This window comes from Xiphophorus hellerii, chromosome 1, assembly GCF_003331165.1.
Source record: "Xiphophorus hellerii strain 12219 chromosome 1, Xiphophorus_hellerii-4.1, whole genome shotgun sequence".
NCBI lineage: Eukaryota > Metazoa > Chordata > Actinopteri > Cyprinodontiformes > Poeciliidae > Xiphophorus > Xiphophorus hellerii.
The window spans coordinates 31568411-31595916 of record NC_045672.1 but is presented as its reverse complement, the minus strand read 5'-3'; the positions used below and the strand labels follow the sequence as shown (position 1 = coordinate 31595916).

At 39.9% G+C, this 27506-nt stretch overlaps 3 protein-coding genes across 3 annotated transcripts; 1 reads left to right on the top strand and 2 right to left on the bottom strand.

Annotated features, from left to right (window-relative positions):
• Nucleotides 1-873: 873 nt before the first annotated feature.
• Nucleotides 874-6923, top strand: LOC116720627 (uncharacterized). Its single transcript, XM_032564002.1, has 4 exons — nucleotides 874-1005; nucleotides 4195-4353; nucleotides 4479-4667; nucleotides 6048-6923. The coding sequence occupies exons 1-4, from the start codon at nucleotides 874-876 to the stop codon at nucleotides 6198-6200; spliced, it is 633 nt and encodes a 210-aa protein (XP_032419893.1). The 3' UTR covers nucleotides 6201-6923.
• Nucleotides 6924-11280: 4357 nt separating this feature from the next.
• On the bottom strand, nucleotides 11281-19643 carry dedd (death effector domain containing). Its single transcript, XM_032566583.1, has 5 exons — nucleotides 19324-19643; nucleotides 17203-17827; nucleotides 14013-14117; nucleotides 13714-13851; nucleotides 11281-12459 (listed from the first exon to the last, which is right to left on the bottom strand). The coding sequence occupies exons 2-5, from the start codon at nucleotides 17750-17752 to the stop codon at nucleotides 12053-12055; spliced, it is 1200 nt and encodes a 399-aa protein (XP_032422474.1). The 5' UTR covers nucleotides 17753-17827; nucleotides 19324-19643; the 3' UTR covers nucleotides 11281-12052.
• A 2577-nt stretch (nucleotides 19644-22220) lies between these two features.
• LOC116722500 (troponin C, slow skeletal and cardiac muscles-like) lies at nucleotides 22221-25838 on the bottom strand. The gene is made up of 6 exons (XM_032566644.1): nucleotides 25708-25838; nucleotides 25172-25202; nucleotides 23480-23626; nucleotides 23241-23355; nucleotides 22976-23112; nucleotides 22221-22426 (listed from the first exon to the last, which is right to left on the bottom strand). The coding sequence occupies exons 1-6, from the start codon at nucleotides 25729-25731 to the stop codon at nucleotides 22395-22397; spliced, it is 486 nt and encodes a 161-aa protein (XP_032422535.1). The 5' UTR covers nucleotides 25732-25838; the 3' UTR covers nucleotides 22221-22394.
• Nucleotides 25839-27506: the final 1668 nt, after the last annotated feature.

The following is a 27506-nucleotide window of genomic DNA, read 5'->3' as shown; positions in this document are numbered from 1 at the left end:
GGTCCTTCTCCACCTTCTCCAGAAAGAGGTGGTGAAGGAGGAGGAGGTCCTTCTCCTTCTCCACCTTCTCCAGAAAGAGGTGGAGAAGGTGGAGGTGGTAGAGAAGAAGGAGTTCAGGAAGCAGGAGGTGGAGATGGAGGAGAAGGAGGTGAAGAAGGGGGTGGAGGAGGTCCTTCTCCAACTCCTCCGGAAGGAGGTGGAGGAGGTCCTTCTCCAACTCCTCCGGAAGGAGGTGGAGGAGGTGAAGTAGAAGGAGGTGAAGAAGGGGGTTTAGGAGATCCTTCTCCAACTGCTCCACCTCCTTCTCCTTCTCCGGAAGGAGGTGGAGGTCCTTCTCCAACTTCTCCACCTCCTTCTCCTCCTCCAGAAGGAGGTGGAGGAGGTGAAGTAGAAGGAGGTGAAGAAGGGGGTTTAAGAGGTCCTTCTCCAACTCCCCCACCTCCTTCTCCTTCTCCGAAAGGAGGTGGAGGAGGTCCTTCTCCAACTCCCCCACCTCCTTCTCCTCCTCCAGAAGGAGGTGGAGGTCCTTCTCCAACTTCTCCACCTCCTTCTCCTTCTCCAGAAGGAGGTGGAGGTCCTTCTCCAACTTCTCCACCTCCATCTCCTCCTCCAGAAGGAGGTGGAGGTCCTTCTCCAACTTCTCCACCTCCTTCTCCTCCTCCGAAGGAGGTGGAGGTCCTTCTCCAACTCCCCCACCTCCTTCTCCTCCTCCGGAAGGAGGTGGAGGTCCTTCTCCAACTTCTCCACCTCCTTCTCCTTCTCCGGAAGGAGGTGGAGGTCCTTCTCCAACTTCTCCACCTCCATCTCCTCCTCCAGAAGGAGGTGGAGGTCCTTCTCCAACTTCTCCACCTCCTTCTCCTCCTCCGGAAGGAGATGGAGGAGGTGGAGATGGAGGTGGGGGAGGCGGATGTGGAGGTGGAGAAGGAGGAGGAGGTGGGGGAGGCGGAGCAGGAAGACCTGGACCAGGATGTCCTCCTGGTCAAGGAGGTCCAGATTTTCCACCAGGTTTGTGTTTTTGTCATTTATTTCTCTTTGTTTCTCAAAGGTTCTGGTTTGTTCTGCTGTTAACTGGTTTCTCTGGTCCATCACAACTTTGCCTGTTTAAACTTTTCATGATGAAAGTTTTCAGCTTCATCTCGGGTTCTTCAGGGTTTGGATCTACATGTTCTCCTGAATGCATGTTAGGTTATACGTTCTTTCCAACGAATTAACAGACGTCTTCATTTAATAACATTGTACAGAAAAATCTCCCATGATGAACCAGAACAGGAAGCTGCACCATTTTCTCTCTCTCTGCCCTTTTCCTGCAGTAGCTCTCTAATGGTAGTTGATGATTTTAATAACATTTCTTATGCAGCTGCTATAATTCACATCTTATTCCATAACGCTGACATTCTGTCATTTAATATAATTTCTAGCCTCACTAAAGCTCATGGCGCTGGTCTATAATGGGGTAACCAGCAGTAAGACCAAAACAGTAACTGTTTCCCGTTTTTGCTTCTCTCATTTAAGAAACATTTCTAAAATAGTGGTGTGTTCACACCAAACATGTTACGGAATGCAGACCCTTGACATTTCTTGAGTTTCGCGCGTCTGGTTAACATTCAAAGTCTATGTGGAGGCGCGGCGGACGCTTTGGACGCTTTGGATGCTTTTGATGTGTCAGAAGCTCAAAACGCTCCAGGCGGTTCAAATCGCGCCACAACTGGCCCTCGACGCGCCTTCACACAGACTTTACATGTAAACCTGATGCGCCTGACGCTCAAAACGTGTTGGGTGTGAACACACCATTAGACATTTGGTCTTCAGAGTTGACCAAGAGAAAACTGGTTTCGTTGTCTCCTTGCATCTGGACGACTGTAATGCCCTTTTTCACCTGCCTGAATAATTTCTGATTTTCATGTTTGCTCTCAGAGCCCAGCAGCCAGACTTCTCAGCCAAATCCAGTAAATTCTGTTATATCACTAACGTTCTATATTCTCTACACTGACAGTTGATTTTAGAGTTAATTTTAGAGTTCTTCTACTGACATACAGAGCATTAAATGGCTCCTGGTCATCTTTGTCAACTTTTAACTAAATACTCTGCTGCTGCTGTTGTTCATCTTCTCTGAATCTCTTGGTTGTTCCAAGGAAACGGCTGAAAACTAAAGGCCTTCCAAGGCTGTGCAACAGTTTGCTCTGCACTTCCACTTTTTTCTGACACTGTGGATGTTTTTAAAAAGCAACTAAAAACATTTTTATTTTCCCAGGCTTTTATGTCATGATTTTAATATGCTTCTTAAGTTTATTTTATTCTTTGAATAGTTTTAGGTTGATTCTTATTGTAGCAGTGCTTTGTAATTTTATGTCTGTAAAAAGAAGCACTTCACAAAAACAAAACCTGGCCACTTACTTCTGCCTTTCTTCAACAAACCTGGTCTTTGACAACCTGAGTGAAGTTGTCACCACATCTTCTTCAACTCTAACAAAACTGGTGTCAAACATTTGTTCTGTTTGTGCAAATATTTTTGTTTGTTCATTTTAAAGATATTAAGAAAAATGTAACACAAATGTTTGTAGGTTTGGGTAATGAGGGGGCCTAGTGAACCTTTTGACCTTTAAACTTTCAATAATATTTTCAAAGCAAAAGCAGAACAAACAAAATGTCTGATATACTAACCAGCAGATGTGTCACAGTTCATTGACACCATTTTCGTTAGATTTCAATAAGGTGGGCTGCAACTTCACTCAGGTTCTGATATTATCTCCTGTAACCGGTCAGAGGAGACGTCGCCATGTGACATCACCAAACTGACGTCGCCATGTGACATCACCAAACTGACGTCGCCATGTGACATCACAAACGTCAACCTGCCTATCAATGTCAAAAGCCAGGGGCAATAACCTTTAATCTGAGTCTATGAGAGCTTTAATATCTCTGGTTAAAATGGCCCAAGAGTGGAGCCTTATGTCGCTGTTTTGCTCAGTTTTAGCAAAAAATATTATTGCATTCAATATAAATCCATTTGTTTCTCCCTTTAGAAATGATTTAGTGATGCTGCCGTGTTGCATCATCACACTTCTTTTTAACATGTTCATCATGGTTTACAGGATTGTTTTGCAACATTTGCCCTCTTGGTTGGACCTGGTTCCAGGACCGCTGTTACCTGTTTGTTGATGCTGAATTGGACTGGGCTGAGGCTGAGGTATGACACACTGTATGTTGATGGAAGCTGCTTCCTGTTATCTGAGTCAGTCTGTTTTAATCCTCTGTTAGAGCTCAGCAGTGACTCAGATATTTAAACCTGTGTAGATTGTGATAATAAAGATGGATTTTTATCCTGGCATCCAAACGGTGTTATATAAACTCTCTAATAACTATGAAGCTCTAGTAGTTTAAGCTGAGAAAATTAATAAAAATATCACGATTAAGGGCCTGTGTTGATTTTTATCATTTGAACAGAAGTATTTGGTTGGAGAGCTTCTGTACTTCCTTCATGCTTCAGTTTAATGCAACGAGGCCAGAGCGCGAAGGCCCCCTAGTGGAGGATGGAGTCACTGCCAATCGATCCCACAGGATATTTACTGTCTGATCTCTCTGCTTCATTATTTAGCAGAACTGGGCCCAGAACCCAAACATTTTACTCAAGTAAGCGTAGCACTACTTCACCACATTTTTACTTCAGTAAAAGTAAAAAGTAGGTCATCCAAGAAATTACTCAAGAGTAAAAAAAAAAAGCATTTGGTAAAAAAAAAAAAAAAAAGTTTACTTAAGTACTGAGTAACTGATCAAATTATCAATCATTTAATATTTAAAAATTACATCATTAGATGGCCCAAAATATAAAGATAAGTGGAAAATTTGGTTATTTAAAAGCAAAAATGAATAATTTATATAAGTAACAAAAAATAACAAAATCAGGCGAAATAAATATCCATCTATCCATCTTCCACTTATCTGGGGTCGGGTGCGCGGGGCAGCAGCTTCAGAAGGGAGGCCCAGACTTCCCTCCCCAGCCTCTTGTTGCAGCTCCTCCAGGGGAATCCCAAGGCGTTCGCAGGCCAGCCAGGGAAACATCGTCCCTCCAGCGCGTCCTGGGTCTTCCTCAATTGTGTTCTTTGCCATTGTCTGTATTGTTTGTATTGTTTTATGATTTCCACAGACCAAATCGTCCTTTGGTCTGTTGATGCGTTGGTGTTGATATGAAGGTAATCTGCATGTGATCTTCCTCTTCAGCAATACTGCATCAGCCACGGTGGAAATCTGGCCTCCATCCACTGCCAAGAGGAGTACGCCTTCATCAGGAACTTTATCTTCCATGTAGCAGGAAACAGCAGAAGGACCTGGGTTGGAGGATACGATGGAATAGAAGTCAGCGCAACTTTTACTCTTAAACTAAATATATATAAATATATATAACATTCTCAATCATAATTAGTGGCATTAGGTGTGAACTGACCTGCAGCGTGTTAGTAACTTGAAACTGTTTTCCTCAGGAAGGGATTTGGCAGTGGAGCGATGGTTCAAGGAATGACTTCAGCATGTGGGGCCCCAGAGGACCGAACAACTGCGATACAGAGAACTGCATGGAGATCAACGTCAACGGTGTGGAGATAAAACTCCTCTGCATATGGCTTCATACACAAAACAGCTTAATTAAATTTACTACGCTGCATTTCTTTAATTAAAAGCTTATTTTCACCCAACATAAAACCTGTTGGACTTTTGTATACAGAAGATTAGAACCAATGGAAGAAAAAAAATAATTCTGACTTTTTATTCTCAGAATTCAGGTTTTTTTTCTAAGAATTTACATTTTTCTCAAAATTTTGACTTTTAATAAGAATTTTGACTTTTTTCTCAAAATTCTGACTTTTACGCTCAGACGATTAATGTTAAAATTCAGTGAAAAGTCAGAATTATTTTTTTCTTTTCCACTGGTCCTATTCCATATTTGTAGCATTTCCTGTTAGAAAAGAGAAATATGTGATAGTTTAATTTTCTTTGTCTTGTTTCAGAACAAGACTGTGTCAACGATGTCATGTGCGACAGGAGTAACGCCTTCATCTGCAAAAGACATCCATAGCTCCAAACGTGTCGCATCCGGATTTCTGAGTCCTAATAATGTTGCTTTTTGGAGACATTTTCTCCCATCTGAATTTACTGTAGTTTAAACTACGAGCCCAAATAAATGTAATATCTTAGCAGACTGTGTCCTGTTTCTATCATTTACTGTTTATTCTGAATATGTGACTCCTCAGTTTTCCTTCAGTCTCTAACAACATTTTGTTTGGTTTTTTTAGCCATTGTGAGCATCAAGTTTTACTGCATTTGCACTTCTTTATGTATAGCTATTATGTTAATATTGACAGGAAACAGTTTCCCTTCTAGATTCTCCTGATTTAAATATTTTCTTTCGCACATTGTTTTTTCGGTGAACCATTTTTTTGTACTTTATTTTCTCATCAGTGACTCCAACAGTTGATTCAAATGAATCCGTCATCAGTCGTAAACTGTGCAGATTCAACTTGCATGGGTTTCATGATGTTAACGTGTTTTTGTGGCAGAGAAAACATTTCACATGAACAGTTTCCTTGAAGCCTGCAGCTGATTGTTCAGGTGCTGACAGATGACTTTATCTGCAGATTGTTTTAAATCCCATCTGCACAGAGTTTTAACTCTGATTCCTGGGTGAAAGCGTCAGTGGAGGTGATATTCTCTGCAGCATCATCTTTTCCTGAGATAACAAACATGCTCATGACATAAAGAACATCATGACTCCAGATACATTTTGTTTTTTCTATATGGTTTAATTTGTTTTACTTTTGTGAAACCAGGTTCCTGTGAGTTGGAGATTTTCTTGCAAATGAGATGGATTTCAACATAACCAAAACCTGGTTAAATAAGAGAAATAAATAAAGTAAATCAATAATAAAAAAAATCAGATATAAATGTTGTTAATGAGGAGCTCCAGAGACGACTTCTTTAACCAAATAACCCGTTCATTAATCGTTTAATAAACTGGTCTTCATTATTGTGTTGTCACTACATTTTGTTGAATTTTATATGTTGATCTTTGTTATCAGGAGAAAAGATGGCTGTGGAGTGATGGATCCAGCTTTGAGTTTGCACACTGGCACAACAACCAGCCAGACAACTCTGGAGGAAATCAGCACTGCCTGGACAGAAATTATGGAGGTAAACAAATATTTACTTGACATTAAATTGTTTATTTAATCTCCTGTTTGCTGATACAACTGGTGGATCGTTCGTTAGTAGAACACTGAAATGACTGCTCATTTTTTCCCCAAAAATCCCCAAAACAGGAGACGACTGGAACGACATGCTGTGCACAAATACCAGGCCGTTCATTTGTTCTCAGGATCTCTGAGGCAGCCAAGATCATCTCAGGCTTCTTCTGAGTTACAGTTCAAGTCAAATTCAGCTGCACACTTTTAATTTGCTACTTCTGTTCATGAAATTAACTCAACGTGATTCTTTTTCTTCTCATCGCTTTAAAATTGTTAAAATATTAATTTGGTTATTGGGATCTTTTATGTTGGACTTTAATATCTGAATAAAACTGAGTGATATGACTTGCCTGGACCTCCTTTCTATGACTTTTGAATTTTTCTTGAGGATCAGGTGAAAAGCAAGATATTTAAAGATCTCTTAAATAGTCCCGGTTTATTTCACTTGACTTCCTTTGTGGATCAGAAAATGGAGCAAAGTGAAGAGCTATGCATTTTTCAGTGTATATTAGTGACGATGCAGCAGCTGCATTACGTCACAACCTTTCAAAGTCCCAGATGTTTTTGCAGCAGTTTTATGTCCTGTCTGAAGGAGGCTGCTGCTGATGCATCATCCACTTTAACTAAACAGATTCCATTTAGCCAAATAATACATTCAATCTAATTTGTTTGTTGTTGTTGTTTTTTTTTTAAAGACATGGTGATTGGTGCTAAATAAAAGACTAATATGGAAATGTTAACCGTTTTTAAACAGAAAGCTGCGAATTTGTGTGTTAAGATGTCGCCCCCTGGTGGCTGATCTTAAGCATTACATAACTAAAGCATCTGTCTTGCTTCCTTTGGACTCAATACTGATACTAGGCTGTGATCAAATTTAAGCATTAATGTCTCAAAATATCAAAACGAATATGTTTGAAACCTTTCTTTGAAATGACATAATAATCCAATTCTGCAAAGATAGATACACTTTTTCAAAAGAACACTAAACACTGGAACTGATAAACAAAACAACCAAAAACGAAAATAAAATGGATTCTCAGTCTCCATTAACAAAAAACGCACTTGAAAAAAAAAAACTAAACAACATAAAGCCAAAGTGGAAATAAATACTGCATTCAACCAAAAGAGTGCAGATTATGAAGTCTGTATATTATGTTGCCCTTCAGTAATAATTAGATTTAAATAGAGAAGATGGGCACATCGACTACCTGATGCAATATTTCACACTACATGATTTTTTGCTCCTATTTTTCCCCATACAACAATCTTAGATCGTTGGTCTTTCTAAGATTGTGTGGTGTGTTACGGTAGATCGTCGTTGCCGCTCCGATCTAAATCAGGGGTTTTCTCCGACTGGGATCTTAACGCAGCCTGTTGAATGTAACAGGTAGCCAATCAGAAAGCGCGGATTCTCCTCCGTGTTTTCTGAGGGGAAATTACGGAGGGGAATCCCAAACAGCTGACACGGCGCAACCCGAAGTCCAGCGGACATTGGAGATGATATGTGGAAACAACATTAATGTTTATTCAACATGCAAAGAATATAGAAATGACAAGGGGAGGAGTTGGAGCGAAATTGCTACCGCAGTTGATAAACCCGGTAACTTTTCAGCTGTTCTTCGTTAAGGTGACGTAAATAGGTTCTAATGATTTTCATTCAGTCAGGACTTTACGCTGACACTAGCCACATGCATTGCAGGTAGATTGTAGTAAAGCATTGATTAATGCCTGGTTTTAAAATTAGTTCACTGAACTTGTAGCCATTATTTTGTGCCCATTGTTGGACACCACACGGCAGGAACGAACCCGATCGAACCGTTATACCTAGGATTTCTGTCGGCTAATGTGTGATCTGTCAGGTTTTGAAAATGGGCCGACAATCGGCCAACAACTCGTGTGCGCTGGGCTGTACACTAAGGAAATGAGGAAGGGAGGAGTCAGTGGAGAGCACCGGAGTTGAGCCTTTTTTCATTCAGTGTCATTAACAGAAAGAGAAAAAGGCCGGAAGAGACGATAATGCCGATAATTAAAATGACGTCGATAGTTTTAATTTATGGCGACAGGCCTAACTGATACTAACAATGTATTTACCCATAGGGAATTATACAAGCAACAGTCCGCACAGTATGCAATTCACCATTTGAAACAAGATTAAAATCAGACTTTAAAAATGTGATAAAGGCCATATCTTAGTCTCTATTTTCTTATTGCACAACATTAAAAATAAAAAATTCTCTAAACATTCATGAAATATATGTTAGATTACCATAAAACATAAAATTATAACTTCTAACAAGTATAACGTTACAACGAAACACAGGTCTCATGCGATGTCAATTTCCATCTTAGTAGGCAGTTGCTATTTTTAAATTGAGTTGCTATGACAACAATAAACAAGCCATAAGCTTAGGACTATCTCTCACCTTGTTCCTATCTAACTGAACAATGTAAGTACATTACAACTATTACTTCGATTACAGTTTTAGAAGTACTCAACCCACCTCAGTGTAATAAAGATAAATATCAGTGACATTTACTGTAGTACTTGCTGCCGAACTAACAAAATAGCTTAGCTAATGTATCTTGTATCCGCTAGCTAAGACGAACGTGTAGCCTACGTGGATGTTACAACATGTTCTTACTCTGAACCTGGTTCCTCACCTGCAGAGTTCGTACGTCCTGTACAAAGCCGCTGAAACACTGACAATAAGCATCCATGGATTTCAGGCCGCAAAGCTCCTCCGTGTTGTACGCACTCTTCCTGTTCACTAAGGAGTGAACTAAAGCAGGAGATCGGAGGCAGCTTGTCCACATCGTCTGACATGCTTCCATTCTGCGTCTAATCAGGTCAATCCCAACAGCAGCCATTTTGTTTATATTTCACTTGCACATTGGTCAAGAGTGTCAATGAACTTTCTTTTTGTTGGTCTCAAAGGCATGTTCATCTCGACATTGCACTGGGCTTGTCTGCCATTATGGCTGGACCTCAAAGTCCAAAATGTAGTAATAGTAGTTTTGTTTTTTAAAATTATTCTTAGTATGCTGAAAGCTCTCTCCCCACCAGCAACAGTCGCAGACAACATAAAAAAAATCTAGGCTGCATTTGTTAATTTCATTTAGAAGAACAAGAGGGGACAGGATGGGAGGGAAGGTGGCAGGATGTTTCTGTAACTTATATGTAAGTTAAGGTAAAATACTTACTTTTCAAATCGCCCAGCATCCACTCAGGGCAGGGGGCAGATTTTTATTTCCATTTTATAAATATTGTTTGAATTTCTGTCAGTAATAAATATTTCAGTTTTATTGTGTGATTATAAAAGGAGACTCCCTGGAATGATGCTAACTAGCCTAGCATGTCACTGAACACAGTGTTGCTCACCTTTTTCACTGGGCAGGGAGGAGTTCGGCTGGTCAGCACTGCTGCTGACTGAATCATCTATTGTTCAGTTGGTAAAAGGTCCAGGGACAAGTTAAATGTATGAATGTCTTGGTAATTGTTTTCCAACACGGAATAAATCCTATTGAAATGGAGACTAACACTAGTATGTAGCTGAGCTAACTAAGCTAACAGGTTTATAATCAAACACTAGTTTACTCACCTCTCTTGGAGAAAAACTGTTACAAATTTACACCTTTGTCTGTCTTCGTTTTCTTTTTCTCTTTTGAAAACCTGACTATTATTTTTATTGGTAACAGTAATTTGGTTCCTGGCTTCAACTGCTGCTGAACAAGGGCAAATGCGATACTTCTTCTTCTTCTGTTTCATTTTAGGGCAGTTTACAGACTTTGTACATTACCGCCATCAACTGGACGGAGATGTAACTTCTTCTTCTTCTTGTAGCTTATAATCTTTTTGTATTACTGCCACCAATTGGGCAGAAGTGTAACACAAGTTTAACTCACCCCATCTTCAAAACCCTTATTTAATATTCATTAATGAAATTCTCTCGGCTAACTTTGTGTTTTTAAGTACTTTATAAGTGCTTTAATTACACATTCTGATTGAGGCTTCCCTAATATATCAACCATTGTTATTGAAAGGCTTGTTGCCCTTTCCTTTCTGTCTGCATATTTTCTACATTTTATCAAACATGTTCAACCTCTTCTATTTCTTCACAGTGGACGTTTTCCTACAATATTTAAACCACTATTAAGACTTGTAAGCCCAATCCTCAACCTACTCATTCGTATTTCCTCTTGCCTCCTCATTATATTAACCTCCTGCTGATGTCTTTGGATGTTGCTCCAATATTTCCATATATGTCATTACTTGTTCCTCCTGCAGCAAAAAACACCGACAACATGATGCTGCCACCCCATACTTCACAGTTAGGATGATACAATCATCCCTGTTTCCTCTCCAAATGTAACGGTGGTCATTATGACCGGACAGGTCCATGTTAGTTTCATCAGACCACATGACATGTCTCCAAAAATAAAGATCTTTGTCCCTGAGTACTCTTACAGTCTAGCGATTCTGTTTCTTTTGAAGTAACTGCTTCTGCCTCAGCTGAGCGGCTTTTCAGGCCATGTCACTACAAAAGAGTTTCACTGTAGATAACGACTCTGTCTCACCAGCTTCTTGTTTGGCTTCTGTTCTGGGGTTAATCTGCACATTTTGGACCAGAACCCGTCTCCTTCCTCAGTGCCTCGATGGACAGATTCTCTCATTATTGTGGCTTTTACCAAATAGAAATAATTTTAGCTATTTTAACTGACCTAAAACAAAAGAAGTTAGGACTGATTTAACTTCACAGTGAGAAAAAAAAATATGGCCGTTTCTTTTTATTCAGTGTATGTAAACTTCTGTATTAGCAATTCCTAAACAACTGAACAAATTTGAAATATAAATTTACACTTCAATTTATTTTAAAGGAGATTTTTGCAAGTTAAAGCTATTTTTCAACATAAAATTCTAGTTTTTAAACGTCCTCAAATTGAAAGTGAAATTTCTCAAAATAAAAATCCCCATTGATTGATCACTACAGATCTACAACAAGAATGCCAATATATTTGTCTTTAAATCAGTAAAATGATAAGAGGAATGTGAAACAGCAGATTTGTCTTCATTTATTTGAAGTGGAGTTTCAATTTTTAAAAAACTCTGTGTGAACATGAGTGACAGAATGAGGGAGGGAGAAGGTACAGGCTGAAAATGTCAGACGTTTTCTAGTTAGAAAAATAAAACGACATCAGTGACAGACTTGGTTACACCAGGATGATGAGTTCATTCCTACCGTTTCAATCAGACACAGTGGCTGAAAATGCACCAATGTGATCAGTCAAGTACATCAGATCCACAGAGGAACACCTCAAAACATTGGTAGTGTTTATAACAATTACAATTTCAAATAACATCTGAGAGGCTGGCCGCCAGCTGTGCTCTGTGCCTGCTGTAACTGGGGAAAACGATGAAGAAAACGGTAAAAACACAACTTCTAATGATTAACCTGAATATAACGAGCATCTTGCACTGAAAGCAACTTCACTTTGAGTCGGGGTGAAAAGTGTAGTTAAGAAAACAGCTGGAAAGGATGACGATGAGGAAGGAGGCTTAATGGACACGTTATTCCCAACCGGAGCGGAGGCCACGTTCCTCCAGACTGATGACGGAACGTTCCGCTCCGATTCTCCTCACATGCGATGCTTACGGCGCCGAGTAGATATCCAATAAGATTAACTCTTTAGGAATAAATGGGCTTGAGGTTCCTACGGTCCTTTCAAGCACACACACCAAAGAATACAACCACATCTCACGCTATTCTTTAAGCAGGAAGCACAGCGGCTCTGCCCCGCCCCCACCGCCGCTCAGAGTCCGTCTAAGACACAGCGTCTCGGTTCCCTACGCGTAGACTCCCTCCGCTCGCCACCAGGTTGCGCAGCAGTTTGCAGCGGCCGGCCAGGTAGTCCTCCTCGTCAACATTGACCAGCAGTTTGATGGCCTCATGGCCCACGGCCTGCTTTAGGGAATCCGTGATAAAGACCCCTTTGAGTGCCTCCAGCAGCGAGCCGTTGATGTAGTCCCTCCAGAAGGCGTCCAGGTAGGTGAGCTCCGAGAACTTGATGTCGCAGATGATGGAGCCCAAGTCTCTGGATTTCAGGATGGTGTTGGCCTGGTTGAAGCGCTCAAACTGCCGCTCCACCGCCTCCTGCTTGTTGGAGAAGATGTTCCCTTGGAGGGCCGACTCGTGCTGGCAGTATTCTGCACGAACCCGAAGACGAATATCTGAAAAGGAACCGACATGAAATCAGAAAATGATCCCAGTCGTTGCACAGACATCACAGAGTTTCCTCCAGTGCATTATGAGCCTGGCGGGCCTCCAGGTTTTCTCTTTCACCAGACTAAGGCTTGTTTGTTTATTTGTTGTTTATCATGCGACTAATTGATTTATTGCTTCTTGCAACAGGCCTACATAACATGATCAGTATGTGAACACATTGGCAGAGTGAAGTCAGTCCTTTTTATTCCCTGGAACGGAAACCACTGCTCATCTTTACCGCTCTGCAATCTAACAACTTCATCCTAATAAAGTGAGAAGACAGAGATAAAGGATCAAAAATATTTGGAAACTTTAATTAGCATGAAACAACTGAAGGGAAAAATATAAATATTTATTTTAATTGTATTGTTTGCCTTTTTTAAGCCTTTATACTGTAGTTGGTGTTTAAGTGTTAAATGTCTTCCAATAACACAAACATCTAGTCATATTTTCTAATTTCCTGTCAGCTTTAAACATTTTTAAGTCAAAAACACGGCGAGTTGCTGGTGGACCGTCTTAGCTCCCGACCACCGGGGTCGGCAATATTTCTGGGGGAAACGCTGCATCGTTACTCTGGTCTAAACAAGTGTTTTTGTGTTCTTTAGGAGGGCGCCACAAGGGGGCGCTGTGGGACCTCAGAAAGATGAGAAAATACAGGAACTTTTTTTTAATTAATCACATAATTTTTTTAAAATCTAAAATCTTAAAATTTAAGATTTTAAAATAAAGATTTCAAAATCTTAAAATCTAATTTTTCTTTTCTGTTGTTAATTTTTTTTTATTAAATAAATGTTAAAATAAATTATTTAAATGTTATTTCTGATCTTCTGCCAGACAAATTTCAAAAATTGGAAATGTTTATGACAAGACCAAAAGAACTGTCCAAATGTGGAGAACCTTTCTGCTGAAACACCATAAGAACTGAGGGAATAAAATTACATTTGATGTGATAATATAAAGTATGAAATACATATTATATAATATCTGTTCATCACTTCCTGTTGTCCTCTCCCTGTAGAAGTCAGATTACGTCATTTCTTCTTCTGTGGTGTTACATACAGCTGATTCCACACATCAGGACTGACTGGCCTTGCTCATGTTTATATGTTTATGTCCTACATGGACATAAACATTCCTTCTCACTAATGCTAGAGCTCATTTTAGCGTTACATTCTCACTAATATAACGTTTCTAACAGCTGTAATCCTTTTCATTCTCACCACAGGTTTGCTTTTCTTTGCAGTCAGCAGATGAATTGCTCCTCTTGCGCTTGCGGTGCGGCGCCGGAGGGCTCGGCTTGGTTCGGGGAGAGCCCACATGTGATCCTGATGGGGAGCAGCATATGAACGGCTGTGAACCTATGAAGTAGAATCATGTTTAAAACTGTTAGGAAACCATCTCAGCAAAAGTTAAAGAGGTCTTTGAAGAAAAATATTGCCGTTTGTTGTTATTAAGTGGGTCTTTTTGCCAGTGGACTGCTGTAAACATGGCGGGTGGGATGTTTCCTACACAGACCCACCTGTTCTTCTGTGGGCTACGCCGTCTTTACACTGCTCTGATCCTCTGGGTGAAATGTATCGCACAGACGTTTCCTCCAGGTACTTGTCAACAGGATCTGGGCACACTGGAAACAACTTAGTTAGTAGCTGATTTCTAATGCAAACCTCCAAACTAACAGAACGAAGAACCCAAATGCACCAGCGATCATTGAATGCTGCAGATTTTACTATTAAATTTTAATTCAGTTTGATGAAAAATGTTCTTAAAGAGACAAAAAAATACCCTAAAAAGACTCAGAATCCAGTTCAACCTAAACTCTTGAATGATAAACAAGTTTCCAGTCCCAAGATGGCAGCAGTGTTCAAATTAATCAACAGGCTGCCTGTTCATTGCAGAAGAGGAAGTGACCTACACAGGCACACTGGTGTTCAGAGCTGACAGAGGAGGAGAGATGGGGAGGTTTGTGACAGTCAAAAGAAAAACAGCAACAGAAGCAAGTAATATTATGACTTTATTTTTGTCATTAAAATAGACCAGGAAATGTGAAAGCCTACATAATCCTTGAGTTTAGTGATTGCTGGGGCTGTAATAATTCCTCGAATGATTCGAGTACCTTGATTATTAAAATTCCTCGAGGAAAACGTATCTGCCTCGAAGCTTGGTTAAATTAAGTTTTATTATTTAGCGCGCCGTGTTCCGCCCGGGTCATTATTTGTGGTGGGCAGCGCTCTCACTTCCGCCTATGAGTTGTTGCTACGTGCCAACAGCACGACGTTGAAGTTTCCGGTGTTTTACAGGACAAATAAGCATTGTTAATTGCGATGCTGGGTACACAACAGCTTTTGTGATGTCATTACGTTTCGGAGGAGAAAGAGAGAGAGAATGAGAGAGAAATCCAATTAATTGTAAAAATTTCAGTTTCAAAAGTTAAAAAAAATTGCAATAAAAACTCATAAGAAATGTTAAAAAAACAAAAGTCAGAAATTTGACCAAACAGCCTGAAAACAACGTCTTCTGTTGGGCGACCAGGGGAGTTAAAATGGAGTTTTAGAGGAAGGCGGATTAGAAAAGCCAAAGTTGAATAAAACCGAACCCTTGTGATTCAGCAGAACCCTTCCTGCAGCATTTTAGATCAGCTGGCCCTTTAAGAAGTTTCAGTTTTGCAGACACCACACAGATTCATGTTTTATTCAGGAACAAGATGTTTAGAACTCTGGCATTGATGTGCAAGAGAAACGATGAGGCCCCACGGACGTTCCTAATGTACATCCTGGATAAAAATAACTCCAAGATTCCACACAGACGTACGACTGCAAAGGAGACGCCACTGGAGGAAAATGACTGGCCGAAGTTTGTTCCCAAGGTTTGTCTTCTCTCAATTTATTCAAACCTTTCTGGGTTTATAATGTGCTTTTAATCTATTCGGTTCTCAATGCAAAAATACAGCTAAATATCAGCATAGCAGACAAATTGTATTTATGGAAAATCCTATATTCAGGTTTAAAGTCACAGTTCGGTGTGTTTTCAGGACATAAAATATGTTGTGGTTTTTAACTTCATTCAAACAGAAAATAATTTTCCATTTCTGACATTAATTTGATTTAATTTTATTCTACAACTTAAAAAATTGGAATTAATTGAACTAACTGGATACCTGGTTCGATTATTTTCCATGAATAAAACCGTAAACGCAGGCAGAGCCAACAAATGGGTGGGTACAACAATAAACCGCTTGAAAACGGTGCAGACTGAAACAGTTGTTTAGATACAGTATGTTGGCAGCCTTGTGTCCCAGCCGTACCTGAATGCATCAACAGAGATTCCTCCAACAGGAGTTTGGGCTGACCGGAGGCTCCAGGTAGCTGGATTTGGACTTTAGCTGATTTTCCTCAGTGCTAACAAAGAGGAAACTTTCCTCTTTGAGAGGTACCCCGCCTCTTGCCCAGAACGTTAGCTGGAGAGGCACCAGGACCTCCTGACCCCACCAGGGACAAGGGTGTAAGAAAATGGATGGATGGGCTAACAAAAAGGTCAGAAAAAGTTTTTTTCCCACCTAAGAAGTTTCACTGCAGGCTGAATGATTAAAACGTTTTCTAAATGGTTCCATCAGAACAAACAGTCTGTTACTCCATTTAAGGCCTAATTTTAGATTTTCTGCTTGGAAATCCCTTAATTCAGTTCTTTTCTTCTCCTCCTCTGTATAAATGAACACATTAGCGCCCCTGTGAGGCTGAAGGGAAAACTGCTTCTCTTTTACTGGACAGCAATAGTTCAGTTGAACTAAAAATATCATGAGTAGGTGTTCATGTTTGTCCGTGAGAGCCAAGCAGAGCCACAGCGGCCTTTGGATGACCCAGAGGTAAATGTTTGAGCCTCTTCCTGTTGGGTTTCTAAGAGAACCACAATGCAGGGAGAAAGTTCATCTACATGAATTACTGGATTTATCAGAAAAACCTGGAGCTAAGAAAGCACTAGAACCAGTTTGGTACTGGAGTAAGTTGGCTGCAGAATCTCAGTGGATCTAAACTGATTTTGATTGATCTGTTTCATTTCTTTCAGAGGTTTAATGAGAATCAGCGTTTCTCTCTAGAGTATAAAACACTTATTCCTCTGATTTATCGGCAGTTTACAGGTTACCTGTGAATAGTCGCGTTTACACTGATAATGTGTGCAAATCTTTGCCTATATTCTACTAATGTTGAAAAAAAAAGCAATTTTGCAATTATGGTGTTAAACAGTTAAATATATTCATAGCTCAGCCAATCAGAGGAGACATCATCGTCCTACGCAGGCGTTGGAGCAACAAGCCCCGCCCACTAGTGAGCGGCTATTCATGCGGCATTTTGGGGAAAATTTTACATGTTGGAATGACACACAACTTTTTGTGAACTTTGTGGCTGCACATTGTCTGAAAAAAACAAAAAACAAACCATCATCTTCCAACTACTTCCTGTCGTCTTTTTTGTCATTTCTGCCAGTAGTAACAACTGTGACTAGTGTAATGTGAAAAAAAAGTGTTTCCATAGCAGTTTTGCAAGATCCGTCTGAAAAACCACATCATCCTCCAGCAAAAGATTTTTTATTAAAATACATCAGTTTTTTCAAAATTGCCGTGTTTCTAGTGAGCAAATTTATTTTCATAATCTCAAGTTTTGCAGTTCTATGGTTAATGGAAACGCAGCGGCTGTTGAACAGAAACCGTAACTCACCAGTCTGCCGCTTCCTGAGGGTGACGTAAGGCAGGAGGTCGTGGCGGGTGATTATCCTCAGAAGCTGCAGAACGTGTCGAAAGTTTGTCTCGTCGCACCGGCCCTGGCGTTCCAACGCCAGCAGGAAGTCTCTGCCGCTCCTGATGCCGCCGCGCTCGTACTCGTCAATCACGTCGACAAACAGGAAGGACAGCACCCTGACGTCCCTGTGAGTTAGCTGGGCTCCGACTATGTCGAACATGCGATGGAGGGAGTACAGCCCGTGGGAGTTGTCTACGGCCTCCTCAGGCCACGGCTCAAAGCCTCCATCTTGTCTGGATGCGCCGGAGTTTGTGGAGCGAGCGGAAGTGTTTCTGTTGGCCGTCTGGTCGCTGGTTGCCGCCACACTGCGGCAGCCCCGCCTGCCCAGCAACGCTCTGTGCTCCAGCGGCCCGCTGTTCGCCCGGCTCTGACTGGAGTCCACCCGCAGCTGGGAGTGAGCCGAGGAGTTCGGGGCCAGGTGAGCAGGAATACCGGCATTCGGGATTGGTTGTTGTTGTTGTGATGTCATATCCAAGGTCGATAGAAACGAGAGACGTTAGGATCCCACCAACTTCCACGGCGTTCCTCTGCTCCAACAGACGAGCTGATGAGAGACGAAAGCATAATGCAGGAGGAGTAAAACTACTTTTCATCAGGCTTAGCAGCTCCAAAGCTACTGTCCACAAACCACGTCTTCATTCTCAGTTTCCATTCTTTACTGAAATACTTTTTTTTTGCGCAATTGTTCATATTACTAATTAAATTATTAGTCGCAATAAGCAATAAATCAATTAATAGTAGAACTGGACAATATTATTGAAAAACGTATAAGCGGTAAAACAAAACATTAGGTCTTGATCTGATTTCTGTTCAGAATACATTATGACACCTTGTTTTCCCTCATATAGATTCATTTTATTCAGTTAATATACAAAAAATAAAAACCACATTGTAAGAGGAAAACAGTCTTGAATATATACACATATATACATTCACATACTATGCAACTTTTTTTCTTTTGATTACCTTCCTCAGTTGCAAATTCCATAGTAATCTAATTTTAATCACTGTACATAACATATCAACAATAACAGTATTGGCCGATGTTGGACATTTTTTAACTAATGCTGGGACTCAATTAAAATTAAATCTAGTTAATTTCAGAGTCTGTAATTAAATGTATTTTAATACCTTCCAGCATTCCTTTAGATCATTTTTAAAGTACAAATTAACCCCAGTGTGCTGAGAGAGAGCCACACTTTGAAAGCCATCGCTGTTAACGGATGTTGCTCGTGTGTCAGATTTACGGGTGTACCAGAAATGAACATATACAAAGGTTCCGGCGGGAACCAATGTTTATTTCCATCTGGTTGCGGTTTGTATTAAAACATAAGGAGAGAAAATGGTTGGTCATGTGATGAATGCAGAGCAGGACTGTTTAACTGGAGCAGAGAAGCAATGTCAGCGATGTCGCCATGTTTTCACTGTATGTAAAGAAGTTAATATAATATTGGAAGATATCGGTAACAGCTATAACAGCAATAATGACTCAAATTTTTTATATTACAGCATTCCTAATCTGATTAGTATTATCTATCCTATGTTTTCCAATTTTCTCTATTGTAAAATGTCTTGTTCTTATTTTTATTTTTTACCTTTGAGTGAATCTGCATGCTCCCACTTTCCTTTGACTTGCTGCTGGGACACCTGAATTTCCCCATTGTAGGACAATGAAGAACATTTCTATTGTTTTCTTTTCTAATTTTTTTTTTTTTAAATCAGCAAGGGTGAAGCTAAATGTTTCGACATGCATTTCTTCCATAGAGAAATAAAAACTGAGGTGTCAGGTAAAATAGATTTGGATGATAATTGATATCAGTGTACATTAATGGTAATTTAGCTAATATATCTGGATAAATGGAGTATTTAGCTGTGATGAACCTCTGAGCTGAACACATGTGATGGGCTGTGGCTGTTTATTGACGCTGCTAACGACAACATTTCATTTCTGTTAGCTGACAGCGACAGATACTAACTCCAGACAATGAAAACGCATAATCCACACGCAAACGTCTCCTGCAGGTGACAGTTTTACTTTACCTCGAGTGTTTTGGGATGATCCAGATGAGCCTTAGACAGCAGGAGTCCGCGGTGGATAAACAACATGGAGCTAGCTGCTCCTGAGCTGTTAGCAGCTTAGCTTCTTCTCCAATAAAAACCGTCAGCTCCGTTCTGCGGCTGCGCTGCAGTTCACTGAAACCGGCCAAACCATAGCTTAAAAGCGGACTGAGGGGCAAACAGCGTCCCGCAGAACAGGACAAAAAGGTAATGCAGCTGTTTTGGTCCGGCTGTCGACATCACAGGTAAATTAAGCTAGACAATTTTCGGTGTTGAGGTAAAATGAAAGAACTTCCTGGTCGCACTGCGGTTGACTTCCGGGTTTCAGATTCAGTTTTTTTTCACTTGACCGAATAAATAATAAAAACAATTTATCGAATTTGACACAAACAAAAATATTAAATACATAAACACAATAGTTCAATATTTGATTTTAAAATTCTTAACTAGTTTTAATTACCGTAAAATTATCTTACAGATATCTTGTTTTTGTATTTTTTGACACATTTTTTGGGATGAAAAAATGCATCAGACAAATGAATGCAATTTTAAAATAATGATTTCATTTATTAATAAAAACTAGCTTTCCAAACCAAGCTAGCCCTATATCAGCTTAATAAATCATAAATTTACTCTTGATGACCATGGTTTTTGGAAAGTTGAGTTCATTTTCACTGAATGTGGCTACTAGATGAGCAGAATCAAGAAATAACTTAAACAGAAAGAACCTGAAACACGTAAAAAAGCTATAAATCACCACTGAAGTCAGAGGAAGATGAGGAATGGATGATAAGCAATGTAACTCACATCTGACAGTCATAGAGCTATTCCTAAAGCTTTGGGATTGAAATGGCCACATTCACTACCTGGAACTGTAGTGAATCGTCTCATCAGAGGTCAACCAACCAAAATTACTTCAATAACTCATCAATGATTCATCCAGGAGGTCACGGAGAAACCCAGTACAGCTGAAACCCTGTAGGCCTCAGTTAAGGTCATTTTCATGAATAAATTACTAACTACTAAGACATTTTATCAAAGAAACATCTTAAAAATCTCTACAACGTTTGAGGGGAAAATTTTTCTGAACTTATGACACAAAAACTGAAATTTCAGAACAGTTTCCATCCTGTTACATTTGGTGCAAAACTAGCACAGCGTCTCAAAGAGTACAAGACAAATAAGTAAACATGAAACATGAACAGTCAAAGTCAGGATTTAAATCTGATTGATGTGATTTGATGTGCCTGAACTCCTCTAAATATCAGGTCATTTCAAATAGAAACCTGATGGCCTCTGCCAGCAAACTGAAAATGGATTTTCATTTTCCAATAGTATCATGACTCATGAGGTCACATTAATACAGCAACGGCTCACCAGACCCAAAATTAATCTTTCTCTACGTCAGCCCTGGACCTAAGCTGTGTTGGGCAGAGCTAACCTTTGGGCAGAGCTAACCTTTGGGCAGAGCTGACCTTTGGGCAGAGCTGACCTTTGGGCAGAGCTGACAAAGGTTTCTACACCAGGACCATTCTCCAGATAGTCCTGGAGGAGATCAGGACTATCTAGTGGCGTCCAAAGTCAGGCCTCAGGGGCCGGTGTCCTACATATTCTAATGTCACCCTAGGTCAACAGATCTGCACCACATGATTGGTTCGTTGCCAGGCCTGTGGAGAATTTTAAGACATGTTGGTTAAGTAATTTAGCTGTTGAAATCAGCTGTGTTGGGACAAGCACTTCTAAAATCTGCAGGACACTGGAGTTTGATACCTCTGATCTAGAGAGAAAGGTCAATGATCCCTCTATTCGCTCCAACCCTATGAAATGATGTGGGAGGAGACTAAGCGCAGTACTATTGGTAAAATGGGTTCTACAAACTGTTAACAGCTGGGGTGACAATGATTGTGTGTGGAGACTTTGTTTAAATATTTAACCACACATCTTTATCAGCGGTGCTAATAACTGTGGGTGATGTTTTATCTGAGTATAATGTCTAAATATGGAATATCGTTTTGCCGGAAACTTAATCAACTCTACACATTTTATCATGTTAATGCCCATATCTGTCAGTTGGTGCATGTTGGTTCTCACCTTCTCTTTCTTGGACAAATGATTTTCTAGATGTCTCAAACAATCAGCATCACCTTCAGACTTTTTTCTGTTTATCTTTGTACTTCCTGTAGATTCTCAACCTGCCCTCGGTCTTTTGCCTGGACAGAAGTCATTTCTTTGCTAACCTTCTTGACATGAAGCAGCTGTCTGGAAGTCTCCATCTCACTGCCCATACAGATACATTTATATCAACTTCCTCAGCTGCTAGGAAAGCTAATTGGGGGGGAGAGACGTCATCTCAACAGGACAGTTCTGGAGCTTGCTGGACTCTTTTGGACATCATAAACTGAACCTATTATCTTCAATCTAGATTATTAATTAAACTGTTCTTTCAGATGGAGTGTTTGTGGATGTGTGGCCATTTTGACACAAAGCAATGCTAATGACAGACATTTCTTTGGCGATAATATTTCCTAGCAAAAAAGGACAATGACTTAAAGCGCATCTGTCCTTCTGTTTTGTCAGTGAGTTAGCCAATTAGCTGGACAAACGAACTTCAGCTAGACTTTTTTGCCACTGCACCTGTGATTATGAAATTAAGTTTGAAGGTGGAGACAATACTGACTTTGATGGTGTTCTGCCTATTTACATTTATTTAGATATTTCATTATTTTACACACCTGGTTTAAATGAATAGGTCATGGGAAGGAAACGTTTTGTAAAACCCTTCAAAATCATTGGGATTAGACTCTTTACCTCGATTCTGCCAAGCCTGAAAAATCCTAGTGTGGTGTTAATTTTTGACATTATATTAATATGATAATCCAAACGATTATAGCAATGATTTTATTGAAAAGTCTTTACATATGCACTTTGATTTCATACTGCTGTCAGAAGACAATGTTTGTAAAGAAAAAGTGTAAACATGTCTTCAGGAATGGACTTTGATGACATTACAAGTTGAAGTGAAGTGTTGTGAAGGGAAATGCCACCAGAGCTCTTTACTCAACACCTTTCATGAACTCCAGGAACTCTGCCAAAGACAAAAAACACAGAATCTGTTAATACAGCTTATTTTAGACAGGCATAAATAAATGCCAGTTTATGCAAAACTCTTAGAGACTGCAACTCTCCACGAATAGCTACAATCTGCAAATATCTGAGATCACCTCTAAGATGTAGAACTTCCTGTTTTAATAGTGAGTAAACCAATTAAACCTTAATATGCATTAATACACACATTGGAAATGTTCTTTATATCTACTCTTGGAGGTTCAGCCAAGCACCACCAAGGGAACTAAATGCCATTCCTGGATTGACCTCTGCAAACGCCAGTCAACAGCATGTCAACTAGTATTGTGCTTCTGTATTTCTGCACTGTCTTTTGAATATTTAAGTTATGTGCTATGAAAAAATCTGCAAATATGGTTTTTTTTATCCCAATTAGGACTATCACTTTGAGTGACACAGACGACTAGATTACAATCTCAATCATCCCGGACAAAGGATGCAATATTAAATGTAGTTTAGTTATCAGTCATTTTCTTTTTCATAACTTAGAGTTGTGAAAAAAGATCAGTACCATCATAATCAATCTTCCCATCATTGTTTTTGTCTCCGTCTTTCATCAGCTCCTCGATGTCGTCTTCCGTGATGGGTTCTCCGGTGGATTCCAGCATGCTCTTCAGTTCTTCTAAGTCAATGTAGCCATCCCCGTTCCTTCACAAAAGGTAAAACACTGCTTTAAAGTTGTTTTAAGGATTAGCCAATCTTCTAACCTATATGACGAAGTCAGTGTTTCTTTGCCTCTACCTCTAGGAGAGAATGACCATTTAAATAAAACCTACTTGTCAAACATGCGGAAAAGTTCAGCCAACTCTTCTTCTGATTTCCCTTTGCTCTCCTCCTTCATGCATCGGACCATCATAACCAAGAATTCATCAAAGTCTACGGTGCCACTCCCTGTGAACATGAAGCCTGGTGTTATAAAACTATTTACATCCCTAAGCATTTCTACCTTTAAATCATCCAACAAAACAGAAAAAGGTATTTCTACTTAAAGTGAGGTCAAAGGACAGTAACCTACCATCCTCATCCACCTCATCGATCATCTCCTGCAACTCTTCAGGAGTTGGATTCTGTCCAAGCATTCTCATCACCTTCCCCAACTCTTTTGTGCTGATGCAGCCATCTTCAGCATCCTGAATGAAGATGTCAAAGGCAGCCTTGAATTCTAGAAGAAACACAGCAGTGCATGTTTGAGGACCAGGAACTTTCTGGTGAGACGTGGGAACAAGACATGGCAAAAAGAAAGAAAGAAAAGAAATACACTGACAACTACAAATACACTGCAAACAAATCAACCAAAAGTTACCTTCTGACCAAGTGCTCCAATGTTCACAAGCCTTCTGAACCGATTTGAAGGCAGAACCAGAGTTTGGGTCACATTTTGGGTGTTCATGATACCAGATACTTACATACCAGTCTTCTCTACATGAAATGGGATGGCATCTCTTGTACTTATTATTCCAATATCAAGTTTCTATGACCTTTGTGTCACCCACAAGTGAACTTAGCAAACCATGTTGTGACTGGACGAAACTTTGTGAAGATTCAAGGACTGACCTTTCAAATGGTTTTACAAAGGAAAAGCTTCAAAACAGAGAAAGGGTTAGATGTGTGAAACATTTGTTGTCATTAAAGACTGGTAAATCTTGTCTCTGTGGTCCAAATCTATCCCTCCACTGACTTGTACCAATCCAAGACTGGGCCAGAGAGGCACCAGATTTAGGAGAAAATCCCTGATAAACCCAGAGATACAACACAGCTCCTCCCATAATGTTCCCAGACTAGAGGGGTGCAGGTCCTTCTACAGTATTTGGGATTTGAACAGTGGGACATACCTGGAAAACCTTAGAAAGAGATGACCAGGAAACATTCAGGTATATTTATCAAATGTGCTAATAGTGGCGCTAATTTTTTTATTATCACTTTAGCATCTTGCTATTGTTAACAATGCATTTTTCATTTAGGTTCCCCTAAATTAATGTTCCAGATAAATGCCAATTTTCTTGACTGTTTTGTAATCGGTCAGTTGAATAAAGTATCAACATGATTGAATTTAGTACTTTGCCTTTAGCTTCTGCTAAATACCAGGTTGGTGTAGCTCTTTAGTGGAACTAATGTTTATGATTAGTGCTTTAGGGTTAGCACAGCTAACATTTTGCCTAGCATTGCTCACCACTGACGGTTTTATTTCCATAGGCCCTAAAAAATAATATTTGTACAAATTTCCTAACTCCAAGTCAAAGCAGAGCACAAACCTGAATATTTGAAATGCTGTAGGGGGCGCTAAGCATCTAATGTACTTTTTCACCTGTCATTTAACCTTAATGACACAGAGCTCTGTGAAGAGCCAACAGTTCAGCAAAAAGTAAAAGTTTTCAGTTTTTCTGCTGAGTCTGGCTAAAGTCACAGACAGGTGGCCCCAATTAAAACACAGGCTTCCTGTACCAAGTGGGCGGGGCCAAAATGTTGGCTCAGTGATGGCGGCGCTGAGGATCCTCTTTACGCCAAACATGGCCGACCTTAGAGCCGACTCTTTAAGCTTTCAGATTACTGTTAGAAGACTCAATACATGTGATCCTTTTTTATCTCTGTTTAGAAACGTGTAGATTAGAGATATTATTAGTATCAAACACATAATGCAGACAAACATCATAATAAATAAAATCAGTATTTTAAGTCGGTTTTATTCTAGCAGTTGCAGTTTCCTCACCGTTTTTCTGCTCCTCTGTCAGATTCTCTACCTGCAGATGAAAAACAGTTATTTTCCTTCTGTGTGACTGTTTATCCGCCTCTTGTGGTGAAGCAGGACCTCAGTTCTCTTGGTGACAATATTCTCAGTTTAGCTGCACTGTAACGCGACACGAACTGCTTCAGCCGCTGCTATTCTTGTGAGGTTTGTGGAGATCTGTTCCTCACCAGCTGTTCATTGTTCTGATGTCAGTCACAGAAACCAGACTCTCTCGCGCCTCTATCTGTAGACGTCTATTTCTGATTGCGTTCACAATAAAATTTAGATTTTGAGCTGTTAGAAAATGGTTGATGCAGTAAAATAAAAATTTAACTTCATTGTTCAAGATGTTTGACCTTAGCGTAGCCGATTGGAAGCAGATTTAATTTGTAACTACTAATTTCAAATGGATTGGAATTCCCAATAAATCTCTGAATGAACATTGACTGAAACAGAACTTTTTTCCCCCATGAAGGAGAGAAAATTAGCAGATCATACCACCAATTATCAGAACTCACCGCTGCTTTATATACGTCATCCATGACTGCTGGTCGGTTCTGGACTGGGCCACACCGCTACCTTCAGAACCAGGACAAGCTCTGGCAGGAATATGTTGCTCTGTCTGCTATGTTGGCTCATGTGGCATCTAAAAAAGGTTCTGGCCCAACTTTCATTATCCTATGATAGTGGAGGGCGGGAGGAGTGACAATGAAGAAGAGAGGCCATCTATAAATGGAAGATAACAGAAGAAACCTAAAAATAGATAAACACTGTGTGCATGCAGCCTTATGGTGGATGTATTACATTAGGAGGCTCATTCTGAAACATGAAATTATGATTTTTACAGGAAAGAGACACAATGAAACAAAAAGCCGTACAAATTAGTTCTGAATCAATGGTGCAATCTACAGGATGAAAGCGAAACTAAATCTAGTTTGTGGCAAAGTGTTAGTGTATGAACTCTTACGATATAGTTAGCAAGAAGGCATCACAACCAAACAAAGAAACATCAGGCAAAGTGTAGTTCTATGAGAAGAGGAAGAGATAGAAAATGAACCATCTTTGTACCATCCTGACTGTGAAGTACAGGAGTGGCAGCATCATGTTGTGGGCTGTTTTGCTGCAGGAGGAATTGGTACTGAAATAATATCATGTGGAAATATTGAAGCAACATCTAAAGGCATCAGCAGGACGGTTTAGCTCCAGATGGGCGATGACTCTCAGCAGCCAACACAGTCAATGTTTGGTTCTGATCTCTGGAGAAATTATGGGTAGATCTGAGAAAAAGCCTATAAATCTGACCCAGTTCTGTCAGGAGGAATGGACCAGAACTCCAGCAAACTACAGTGAAAATCCTCTGGAAGGAAACTCAAAAGGTTTGACCCGAGTCATCCAGGTCAAAGGAAATGCCACCAAATCCAGAGGAAACATGAACGTTTGCTTTTGAAGTCATAAATAAATAAATCTGAACAATTTTTCCTCTCATTGTTGTGGAATTTGAACAGAAATAACTTGTGATTCTAACTGACTTTAAACAAGTTTGGTCTGATTTAACTTCACATATTGTCATATTGTGTGTGTTTGGGTTTACAGCCTACTGATACTATTAAAATGGTCACTGTGATTTTACACATACAGTAATGGAAATTATAACTGATTCTTAAATAAAAACACTTTTCATGGCTGCATTTACTGTCCTGCTGGCCTGTGAGTACATCAGATATAGAAAAAACAATAGTTACACAGACGGGGTTATTTTCAGCAGGTGTCCTTGACAAGAAATAGTTGTCCTTTTGAAATGGGGAGGCGGGGAGGGCGACGGAGAGTTTATGGGAATAAATGTCAGAGACTCGCACTATGCAGAATCAGATGGCAAACAGCAGCAGCTGCACAGGCCCTCTAAGCTTCAGAGAGAGGATACGTGAGCATGAAGAACTGCTTTTTGCTACTTAAAGTATTCCAAATAATTAAAGCTAATCCCATTGATTATGCATGTGTTACTTCCAGGCCAGATTAATTTATTATCAGAATGTCCAAGAAGCTTTTTGCAGAGCTTCCAGCTAATCTAAAATGCCAGTCAAGAGCTCTGATGGCGAGCATTAAGAGAAATCATATTTCTTCACTTTTTACATCTTAAAAGGGTTAAAACTAGACTTTCTACACAACAACTACCAAACTTGCTAGAAGACCTGCTAAAATGTGTCAGAAATAATTGTTCATTGCTGTTGCAAAATCTGACGCAAACAATAAAAAATTAATCATAGATGGCAGGAAAAAACATCAAGAAATCCTCAAACTTCTTCTTTAACATTTAATA

Coding starts and splice junctions, on each gene's coding strand:
- LOC116720627 (XM_032564002.1), top strand. CDS start 874: ATGGAGGAGGTGGAGATGGAGGTGGGGGAGGCGGATGTGGAGGTGGAG. Junction 1,006..4,194: donor AGGTCCAGATTTTCCACCAG/GTTTGTGTTTTT, acceptor ATATGAAGGTAA/TCTGCATGTGATCTTCCTCT. Junction 4,354..4,478: donor GAGGATACGATGGAATAGAA/GTCAGCGCAACT, acceptor TGTTTTCCTCAG/GAAGGGATTTGGCAGTGGAG.
- dedd (XM_032566583.1), bottom strand. CDS start 17,752: ATGACATCACAACAACAACAACCAATCCCGAATGCCGGTATTCCTGCT. Junction 14,118..17,202: donor CCTCAGGAAGCGGCAGACTG/GTGAGTTACGGT, acceptor AGTTGTTTCCAG/TGTGCCCAGATCCTGTTGAC. Junction 12,460..13,713: donor CAAAGAAAAGCAAACCTGTG/GTGAGAATGAAA, acceptor GTTCCTTTTCAG/ATATTCGTCTTCGGGTTCGT.
- LOC116722500 (XM_032566644.1), bottom strand. CDS start 25,731: ATGGATGACGTATATAAAGCAGCG. Junction 23,627..25,171: donor GACAGAGGAGCAGAAAAACG/GTGAGGAAACTG, acceptor TGTTTCTTCTAG/AATTCAAGGCTGCCTTTGAC. Junction 22,427..22,975: donor TGGGAAGATTGATTATGATG/GTACTGATCTTT, acceptor TGTCTTTGGCAG/AGTTCCTGGAGTTCATGAAA.